The sequence below is a fragment of the Arachis ipaensis genome, chromosome B02 (genome assembly GCF_000816755.2).
Source record: "Arachis ipaensis cultivar K30076 chromosome B02, Araip1.1, whole genome shotgun sequence".
NCBI lineage: Eukaryota > Viridiplantae > Streptophyta > Magnoliopsida > Fabales > Fabaceae > Arachis > Arachis ipaensis.
Genome location: NC_029786.2, coordinates 74221488 through 74232725, shown reverse-complemented (window position 1 = coordinate 74232725; position 11238 = coordinate 74221488). Strand labels below are relative to the sequence as shown.

The following is an 11238-nucleotide window of genomic DNA, read 5'->3' as shown; positions in this document are numbered from 1 at the left end:
ATAAAACAAATAAATAAATAAAAAAAAAAAGAGCGCACAGTCCAAAACCAAATCCAAATCAAGCATTGGGCAAAGGTCAACAACAGTGAAGTGAAGGATAACAGTATCATAATCACACATGACTTCAATATAAAAATCACAAAAATCTATTTACATCAAAATGCAGCAGTTTGCACCAAAAACTTAATCCCACAAAAGGCAGTAAAATTTGAAAGGAAAACTTTCCAACTTCTAAAACAAAGATAGAAAGAAAGGATATATGGTATAGTTAAAATACCATATTGAACTTAACTGTTACATTTAATGGAATTTAAGTATTATTTTTAAGCTTACAGGGTCAAGTAAAAGCAATTAGAATCCTAAAAGCTGCATTTCTGAGAACCTGTTTCTCCTCTGTTTGTAGTAAAGAAGCCAAACAAAAATCTTTAGTTTAGAAGGGAAGATTTTCTTTTGAAGCAGCACGGTTATTATGCACTCATACTGATTCTTCTTCGCACAAACAAAAGCACCCTGCATAAGTGCATATGAAAGAACTCCTTGGCATTTGTTAAATGCTTTTTTCTTCGTTTAAATCCTGGTGCTACTAATAAGCCTAGCACCAACGCGATCAAGGTGCTTAACGTTAGCACAGGCCTTCAAGTTGCCCTCCTTAAGAAAAGCCTCTACCATGCGCTCACCGATCTCCATTCCTTTGCGCTCGTCGTCAATGACCGCAACGGCAGTGGGGCCAGCGCCGCTGATGGTGCAGCCGAAAGCACCTGCGTCGAGAGCGGCTCTCTTGACGCCCTCCATGCCGGGAATCAAGGGGGCACGGCGAGGCTCAACAATCTTGTCGGAGGAGAGAGCCTTCCCGAGAGCCGGCAAGTCCCCCTGCAGGACCGACGCCACTAGGGCCCCCGCCTGGCTGCAGTTCCAGACGTGGTGCGGCATCCCAATCTCCGAAGGGAGGGCAGCTCGCATCTTCTTTGTTGGGGCCTCAAACTCTGGCGTCACCAGCACGAAGAAAAGCTCCTTCTCCGCCGGGAACGTCAGCTGGATCAAATCCAGGGGCTCGTAGTTGCGGATCAGCACGAACCCCCCCATGATCGCCGGCGCCACGTTGTCGGCGTGGTAGCCGGAAACCTTCTCCTCCGACTTCAGGGAAGCCAGGACGAGCTCCTGCACCCCCAGTTTGTTGCCAAAGATCTCGTTGACAGCCACGGCGGCTGCGGCGGCGCTGGCGGCGCTGGACCCCAGGCCACTTCCCAAGGGGAGACCCTTCTGAAGAGAGAGGGAGAGGCCGACGGAGCGGATTCCAAGCATCTTCATGACTTCGAGCGCGGCGATCCCTGCGCAGTTCCAGAGAGGGTTTTTGCTCAGCCTGGTAGTGTTGTTGCCCGTACCGGATATGTCGGAGATGGAGATCTCTCCTGGGTGGACGTGTGGGTCAACGGTGAGGGAGACGGTGTCACCGAGGCCATCGACGGCGCAGCCGAGGAAGTCGAAGCCGGGACCAAGATTAGCGACGGTTGCTGGAGCAAAGGCTTTGACGGAGGTGCAGACGGGGTGGGGCTCGGTCTTGGTGATGGCGTTGGTTTTTGAGGGGACGGAGAGGTTGCATCTGATCCTGGTCCTCCTCCTGTGTGTTGGAATGGCGATTGTGATGCAGATGGCTCCTCCTTCTTCTTTCAGATCCAAAGGAGATGCAGATGCAGATGCAGATGAAGGATGTGGACAGGGACAGAGGAAGCACGCTGCCATCGGATCGGGGCCACTCTTTCTCACTTACTGTTTCTTCTTTTTGACGCTAGCTAAGCTGACTAACTGATGTGAGCATTAAAACCCTAAACTAAACCAATGGGTTCGTCGTACAAAGTGGAATGTCCAAGGCCCTTTCTTTCCATTACGCCAAGCCTATCCAGTCGTATTTGTGAACGCAGGTGTTCATGGCCCGGATTGTACTAGGTTTAATTAGACCCGAAAATGGATAAAAAAAAAAATGCTAGAAACTATTTTGATAAAATTGTAACGTCAAAGTCCTAATGTTAATTTCTATATAAATCGAATTGAGTGAATTCGATTTAGCCATATACGTAGTAAATCGAATTTAAATGATTCGAATTAAGGGAGAGAATAATTTGAATGCAAATCGAATCAAATAAATTCGAATTACGTTCGTGGTAGGAAAACAAATAAATCGAAGCTGGTGAATTCGATTTCAGAAAACATGTAAATCGAATTAACTTAATTCAATTTAGCCACGGAATTCAAAAGAAACGCAAATCGAAACAAGTTGTTTCGATTTGATGCTTTTGTAAATCGAACTGACTTGCTTCGATTTACATGCTTCTTCGTTATTTAAACAAATCGAAGTCACTTGATTTGAACTTACAAACCTCAAACCCCACTCCGAACCCCACCACCCAGTTCCGAGATTCTCTTGAAGCAACCCGGTTTGGACCGACTTTGCATGCATGGAGGACGACCCGAATCATCTGTATCGACTTGATGGAGTCGCGCATATTGCTGGAGCCGTCTACCTTGAGGTTAGTGTTTTTTTAACATTCAATTTTTTTTAAATAAATTAGTAGTTAGTTAGAACTGTTAGTGTGGGGTTTTTAAAATAAATCCAGAAACAGATATTTAAATTTAGTTCATGTCAGTCTTAGTGAGTCATTAACTATAAAATAGGGTTAGGTGTAGAGTAATGAACAGGGTTAACTACTGTTTTTTATGTTTGTTAATAAAGAGAACATGTTTTTATCTCATATTAGTAATTGTTTTGTTAATACGAAGAATTGGATTCGGAGTAATGTAGTGGTTAGCGTTTCTATCTATAAAAGATTGGTTAGGATTCATTGAGAGGTTTTTTTTGTGACGAATGTGAGAAGTCAGGTGCTATTATTATGCAGCCCATCGATGCATCAGCAGCATGAGACGGCAGCACGGTATGAGGTTGGATGATAGGATCATGCCTTACTTGTAGATGGCTGGTCTGTACCATCTTACAAGATTGACTAGAGTTGGTTTCGGTTGGACGACCGTTGGTCACCGCCTTCGTAGAGAGATGGCGCCCTGAGATACATACATTCCACATGCCGTTTGGGGAGTGCACCATAACCCTACAGGATGTAGCGTACCACCTTGGTCTCCCGATCGACAGGAAGTATATTAGCGGTTGCCTGACAGACTTTCCGCGGTTTATAGAGGGTGGCCGACCACCATGGGTGTGGTTTGAGGAGCTGCTCGGGGTGTTGCCTCCTACGAACTGCATCGACAAGTTCACAGTGAAGTGCACATGGTTTGAGGAGACGTTTAGTGATCTTCCACAGGGGGCATATGACGAGACGGTTAGGAGGTACGCCCGCGCGTACATCTGATGCTCCTATCGACACAGCTGTTTGGGGACAAGTCAAGTACCAGCCTCCACATCCGATGGCTGCCGTATGTCGCTAGGTTGGAGGACATGGGTCAGTACAGTTGGGGTTCCGCTGTGCTGTCATGGCTATACAAGTGCATGTGCCGTGTGGCGAACAGAAATGTTGTCAAGTTGGCTGGTCCACTGCAGCTCCTCCAGTCGTGGATCTTTTGGAGGTTCCCTGGATTCCGGCCGGACGGATATGATGTTTTCCATTGGTCGTTGGCCTCGAGGTAGTCTCCATTTAGCCATGCGAAGTATTTTCCATTTATTTAGCATCTACAATTATTGTTAACTAAATGTTGTTGTTTTCAGATAGGGAGGTTATCAGCTGAGCTTGAGCGACAAGGGGCCTCGTGTCGCGAATTGGAGGCTGAGGATTGATTTGCTCCAGCCGGAGGATGTGAGTATTTTCATGTTCATGTTGTATTTTAATCTTTTTTAGTTTATGTGGACTAACAATTTGAGCTTGAATGCGCAGTTTCTATGGATGCCATACAGCCTGGCGGAGGTGGTGCAGGTGGTACATCCCAAGATCTTGGAGCCACGCCATATGACTTTGTGGAGGGCTGCGACAGCGTTAATCTATTTCGCTGTTATTGAGTGGCATCCGGTAGATCGGGTTCTGTCTCAGTTTGGTGGGGTTCAGGGTTGGCCACGTGCTGCCCTGAACATAGATTTTCTGATGTCAAAGGATGGGAGGGGTGGAGATCGTTGGTTTCTGTTGAGTTTGCAGAGTTGGCACATTCATTGGCAACTCATTATACGAATCATCCCAGTCTCTATAAATTTGTGCCACAGCCTTCTGTTTGGCCATCCAAACCCTCTTATATGTCGGTTTGAACCCGAAGTGTGCCTCCGTGGTATTCTGCAGTACCTTAATCGACGTTGCAGCATCAGCTCTGATCAGGGGCATAATGAAAGCCGATATGACATGATAATCAAGCTTTTTGTGGTCTCTAGAGATCGATGTGGCTAGACAAGTATGAGGACCATTGTACCATTTTACCTCCCAAATTCCCTTGCGCTGGCAGAGGCTGACCTGGATTAGCCATACGCACCCGCTCCCAAACTCCTTGCACTTGCCATAGTACTTGCGGTGATCCGACTCCAATACCTTGTACTCAAACCCGCGGCGAATGCTATAGGTCTTCACGCTAAGCACAACTTCCTCCTTATCCTGAAACTGCTAGCCGACCTGAAACTCAGATACACCTCCTGCATTTTGCGAGTCTCTCACCCCGAAGCCCACAGGTACAGACTGATTTTCCTGAGGCCCCATGGCATCCAATTCCAGAGCAGAGAAGTGGGGGGGGTACTGATTAGTACCTAAACTAGATGCTCCCCCACCGACAGATGGAGTCGTCCATGGACTCTCCTCCTTGCTATCATCCGCAGCAATCGTTGCAGGCTCCACATCATCATCATCATCATCATCCTGCAATGCATCTTCAACCCCTTCGCGTGCTCCAACCTCTCCGATTACCGGAACACACAGAGGAGAGCTGGGCGCCGCGAAATCACCGCCTCCCAATGGTCCAGCCTCGCTAACTAATGCATCACAACTTCGATTCAGATTGATGGCAAACGATGGTGAAGCCACTAAGTCTGGCTCGGGTGCAAACACCGGTACTGCTGACGATGATCCAACAGGCAATGCACTAGAGCTAGCTACATGTCCTGTGGAGTGCATATTCCTGTTCGAGCCTCTAGAACTAGATGCCACATTCACAAGTTTCACCAACAACTCCGGAGTCCTCACCTCAAGAAACTGACGGCGACAATGAAACAACACCTGCATATCTTCGTCACTGCTAATAATGAATGAATATACTTTACATCATCGCGTAACACGGAGATCAGAATACGATAGAACAACTTCTCCACCTGTTTCACGCCATGCAGTCCTAGTCTCTGAAGTATAGTACTCTTAAACTCAGCGAAACTTGTCGAAGGTTTGAAAAAAACACTCAGCGGGTCCTTGTCAGTGAACTTAATCCCTGATCGTGTTTTCTTCTTAATGGACCCTCTATAGTGCACAAGAGCTACAAAACTCTCATCACTAGCCATTGTGAATCTCACTCCTCTACAAAATTTCGTATAGCAGCTGTTTTTATATACCTCCCTTCTTTGTAAATCGAAACAATTACATTCGATTTACTCTAATGCTGGTTGCATGTATAAATCGAATCTAATAGATTCGATTTAAGTTCATTTCTAAATCGAATTCATTTTATTCGATTTCCATTGAATTTCGTTTAGCAGTTAATTCGAATCATTTAGATTCGATTTACTACCTGTTTTGCTAAATCGAATTATATAGAAATGTGGTTTGGGACTTTGACGTTGCAATTTTCGGTTTGAGACATTCAGGATATTTTCAAATGTACTTGGTTTAACCAAGTCATTTTCCCTTATAATACCAGAAGCATAACCCGAACCAAAAATGACATTGGATAAAAATAACAAATCAGAACCTGATAAAATATATATTAGGCATGAACCAAGATGAGTCTTAAACACCCCTATTTGTAAATATTATCTTAAGTAGTGTTTGTTTTGAGGTATTAAGACTAAGATTGGGACACTAAAATTCAATATTATGTTTATTGACTTGAGACTGGAACTAAAATTTCAGTTACAGAACACAAAATTTTAGTCTCTTTAATACTTCCAAAAAGTGGAAATAAGGGATTAAAATTTTGGGGGATGAAAACTGAAAATTTAGTGATAACTTATCTCAAGAATACCCTAAATCCAAATTAATAATTCTAACTTTAACTTCTTACTATTTCTAAATTGGGGGTCTTCTATTCTTCTCACTTTCTTGTCCTCTCAATCGCAAGTCACTAAAGAGCTCCATTTAAAGCGAAGCCTCTGTCGATACCGCCAGTACCACCACCGTGTCGCTGTCATTGGAAAAGCCTCTTAGAGTTCCAAAAACATGCTCGAAATCATTCCACGTCACTCACAAAGTTCCTATTGGTGACAATCCTTGTGTTAGAGCAAAAAATGTTCAGGTTAGTGCTCGAAATCTATCCAAAAACATGCTCGAAATCGTTCCACGTCACTCACAAAATACTCCGAACTAATTTAACTAATTATGTTTTTTATCTAATTCTTTTTTTTGTTTCAGTTGGTGGATAAGGATCCAGAGAGAATAATTTCACTATTTTGGACAACCATTAATACTGGAGATAGAGTGGATAGTGCTTTAAAAGTTACAACAATTGTGATGAAGCAGTAGAACCGGTCGAAGAAGCTATCGAAGCCATTAAATCTCTTCAAAATAAATGCTTTGATCAAGCACAGAAATTCCAAGATCACATCCTCTTGGACCTTTTGGTGGTGAACCTCTGCGAAAACACCATCAAAAGAAAGGGGGGAAAGGGATAAGAGATGGGAGGGTTAGGGCTTTTTTTTATGAATTAGGTATTTAATAACCAAGTGTAATTTGGTCATCACTCATTTTAGTTTATGTATTTATTTTGAACCAAATAAAATACTGAAACATAATTTAGTCATGTACATCTGACACCAAATATAGTACTAAGACTTAATGAAGTCTCTGTCTCTCAATCTCTGTCCTCCGATCTCTGTCTCTCAATCTCAATCTCTATTTTAAACGCTATCTTAAACTTGAAAAGATACTCGCGCATCCCACGCTGTCCAACGATTCAAAAAAAATACATATCTATATAATAAACTAAATAAGTCACTATATATAGCAATTTATTTGGTACATGTGTGTTGCATAAAAAAATATTTAAAAATTATATTTTGTTTATAATATCTTACTAGTATAATAACCGTGGCATTTTTAGCCATGCGTCAGCCTCACATCAAATGAGAAAAAAATTAGAAGAGATAACAAAAGGTAAAGTAGAGCGCTCCTTTTCTCTATACGTTGCTCCTTCTCTCTTACGTCTCAGTCTCTTAGCCTTTGTCTGGATATAAGAAAGAAAATGAAAGGAAAGAAAATAAGAGGAAAGAAAATGAGAAGAAAGAAAATGGAAAGAAAAGTGAAGTTATTTGTGTATTGTTTGGATGAAGAGAAAATGGATAGAAAGAAAATAAAGAGAAAATTTTATTTTGTTTGGATGGAAAGAAAAGTGAGAAGAAGGAAAATTATAATAATATAAAATTATATTAATATCCTTAAATATTTTGTTTTCTTTATTAATCAAAGAATAAATTTGTAATTCCACTAACTTTTATCCATTTCCTTTTATTTTCATCTCATCCATGGAGAGAAATTTTTTTATGGAACTCACCTTATATTTTTTTTCTTTCCATCCAATTTTCCCTCCCCATCCAAACAAAAAAAAAAATTCACTTTTCCACTCTTTTTCTTTCTTTCCATTTTCTTTCCCTTTATTTTCTATAAATCCAAACAAACTCTTACTCTCTCTATGACCTCCTTCCTTCAACGTCTCAGTCTCTCACTCTCTTTATGGATCTCCTTCTTCACCATAAAAGCTAACCACACCATCGGCTTCGACACCGTCCCCAACGGATGCTCTCTGTATTACATCCTATCTCTCAGTTACCTGTTCTCTCTTTGTTTCTAGGTGACTGTCACTCACGTTCTCTCTCGCTCTTACTCCCAAACCCTACCTCTTCACCCCTGTTTTCCACCTTCAGGTTTGTATGTCTCTTCAATCTTCACCAATTTCTTCCTTCATTGTTTTGAGATCACCAATCCCTATGACTCCCACCCAAAACCTAACCCTAGCTACTGGAATTTGTTTTCTGCGAGCACAATCATGGTGACGACGTTGGTTAATTCAGCCAGTGGGATGCTGTCGATGTTGAATGAGTCCCATATGTCTCTTGAGTTTCACACTCTCTGGAACCTCAACAACTAGTTGACACATTATGGCTCGAGATCTCAACCAGTGCCCCTCATGTACACATTTTCTCGATCTCTCTCTTTCCTTGCTTTTGAATTTTTTTATATTTTTGTTTTGGGGTTCTCAACTGCGTTTTCTTTGTCGAAAGTTTGAGCTGTTTTACATGTTTATTTTTAATCAAGGTGAAAGTAGTTTGGTTTCAGTTGCAATAATACTTTTGGTTTCTCTCAAAATTTAGATATTTAGGTTTATTTGTTCTATATGCTATTTTGTGATTTTTGTGTGTTGTTATTGTTGTTAGGCTTGCCGTGAATAAGAAAGGAACACCGACCTCCAAGGGCGGCAGAAAAACCGGCAGGAAAAAGTACCAAACATTGCATTAGATTTCCAATGAGCTCTTCTCTTTCCACTTAATATTATTCACCTCAAAACTTCTTACTCACACACCATGGTAATTAAATAATTCTTTGTTATCCTTCACTTTAGACTTTTTCAATAATCGATATCAGTATTTTTTTTAAATTGTTAAACTCTTTTATCTTAAAACGTTAAACTTTATTATGTTAAGTTCAAATGTGTATTGAATATTGTTATTAAAAGTTTAAAGTTGCTGTCCATAGTGGAAATTGCAGTTGTGGTTGTGTTTGTCAGTATACCTGATAATTGTTTGCATAAATTATATTGTTGTAATTTGCATAAATTATATTATGGTTGTGATTGTGGTTCGTTATTGAGAAAACAAGCTTCTATCTATTTATGATATAGTATCATATAGTTCAAATGAAGATGTTTGCTTATAGAAAAAGATGTTTTGAGTTTTATCAGCCAAAGTAACTTTCGATAATACATATATAATAGATAACAGTTTTTGAGATATTTGTAAATTTACTCTATTTCGTATTTATTCTCTTAGCTTAAGATTAAGATTTAATATATATTATAGTTTTTAGGCAGTTAAGCATAATAAAAAATAGCAGAATCTGGCTACTAGTTCAATCTTTTATTAATAGTAAAATATATTGGTTTTAGATGATTGTCATTATATATGTAAATCTCTCCAGTTTTTTTATTCTATTCTTTTTCTCATTATACAATGATTCAACTCAAAATGACAGTATGCCAAAGCCATTAATTGAATGTTTATATTTTTTCTCATTGTCTTTCTGGTTTTCATAAGTTCAGTTTTTCTTTTGTCTTATTGTGTGAAAAACTATAAATATACATGTGCACTGAAGAGGTTCAATAATTGACAGTAGGTTGATCAAGTAGAGTAGGTTATGTATTTCCGTAACTTGTGTCTCGCTCTTCTTTCTCTTTCTCTTTAACAGCCAAAAATAACTATTTCAATGGTGACCTCTTAGCTTAATGCTTCATCCTTTACAAAGAGGAACTTGAGGTTATTTCAGGGCTTCCATCTTTAACGCTTCAACTCCTTTCTTATTCATTTTTGTTTCTTTGCATTTTTAGTTTAATTTTTTTTTTTGGCTTTTAAGTTTAGAATTTTTTTCATACGGTGTTTGAAACTTGGGATGGAAGTTTAATCTCTATTCATATATTGATTTTTTTTATCTTTTTTTGGTTTATTTCTTACATTGAAAATTTGACATGTCAGTAACAAATTTGAATTTTAGAATTTTTTTTGGATAGTTTTATTAATTTGTTTCTTTAGAACGTGGAGTATTATAAGGAATCTAATAACATGTTTCCCCTACATTTGCATCAATTCAGATGGTTAAACATATTATTTTTGTTTGTGTGATTGTTATTTTCTTTTTGTAATTTTTATTAGGGTAGTGTACGATATTTTTCTTTAATAAAACTTCTTAATAGTTCTTGAAATAAGGAAGTTCTTTATGATTGCTGGATAGTTTGAAGCCAAGTATATTTCTGATAGTATAAATACAATACAAGCCAAGAATCTTATTTATATGCATCGTTTAAAAGTCATGTTGTAACAGTATAATAGATATGGAAGAGTTTGACTAAGAAAAGAGTTTGACTATATTGTTTAATTCGTTATTTGTTGATCATTTTCTGCTTTCTTCTATAACACCCTCACCACTAGAATGTAATGCTTCCGGCTTTGCTACTCTGATAATGAGAATATTATGACCACTCAACTATATATAACTATAATAAAGTAGGAGCATTTACCTGCGATCCTTATTGACTTGTCTTTGAAAAACTGAAATATTTTTGTTTTATACGTACATACATACATACAAAGCATGACAACACTTTTACATATGCAAGAATAATATATACAAGTAATATAGAAACATATATTATAAAGTTACAACTCCTATCCCTCTTTACAAAAATTTAAACAACGATAACAAGGGCGAGGAAAAACATCTAATATAATAAAACAAATAAAGCACGACCAGATGCTCAATAAACTCTTCATAGGCTTTCTCGTTTGTTTTCTGAAAAATATAGGGCTGTACGGGGTGAGAACCTAACCCGAAGGTCTCAGTAGAGAGGTTTAAGAATTGTCATAAAAGATATATAAAAGAAAGTTTGTTTTACAGTGGTGATCATTGCTCGTCTTATGAATCTTTTGTCTAAACTATCATTTTCTCAAAATTAACCAACTTAATTCTACTGCCGTTTACTTTTCTTAAATCTCGATCGTTGGGCATATTACTAACTTTCTACTTCTTTCAAGATTTACCATTCAGTCAATCATATAGTCAATCTCTTACAACCCGTCACACTTCTCAATAAATCCGAACCAATAATCACAATCACAAGTAGTCAAACAATCAAAAAACAATCACACATAGAGAACAATTATGGCAAGTTACATAATTAGCAGTTAAACATATTATCAATTAGGCAAAATCAAACAATTATGCACCCCCAAACAATTACAAATAAATGCACATGATGCATACCTATTCTATTGGCCGTGAGCTCAATGTGTTAGTTATATTTCTAGACCCGACACATCTAGTAGCTAACCCGAACATCAGCTCTCTGATGCGC

General features: G+C 39.1%; 2 protein-coding genes across 2 annotated transcripts; both read right to left on the bottom strand.

The window, feature by feature from the left end:
* Positions 105-1947, bottom strand: LOC107625448 (homoserine kinase). The gene has a single exon (XM_016328081.2). The coding sequence runs from the start codon at positions 1738-1740 to the stop codon at positions 568-570; it is 1173 nt and encodes a 390-aa protein (XP_016183567.1). The 5' UTR covers positions 1741-1947; the 3' UTR covers positions 105-567.
* LOC110269245 lies at positions 4587-5467 on the bottom strand. The gene is made up of 2 exons (XM_021116947.1): positions 5237-5467; positions 4587-5192 (listed from the first exon to the last, which is right to left on the bottom strand). The coding sequence occupies exons 1-2, from the start codon at positions 5465-5467 to the stop codon at positions 4587-4589; spliced, it is 837 nt and encodes a 278-aa protein (XP_020972606.1).

Excerpts from the sequence above, each read along its gene's own strand:
- LOC107625448 (XM_016328081.2), bottom strand. The coding sequence starts at position 1,740 with ATGGCAGCGTGCTTCCTCTGTCCCTGTCCACATCCTTCATCTGCATCT.
- LOC110269245 (XM_021116947.1), bottom strand. The coding sequence starts at position 5,467 with ATGGCTAGTGATGAGAGTTTTGTAGCTCTTGTGCACTATAGAGGGTCC. Across the intron at positions 5,193-5,236 it reads TCTCCGTGTTACGCGATGAT|GTGTTGTTTCATTGTCGCCG; the intron begins GTAAAGTATATT and ends GAAGATATGCAG.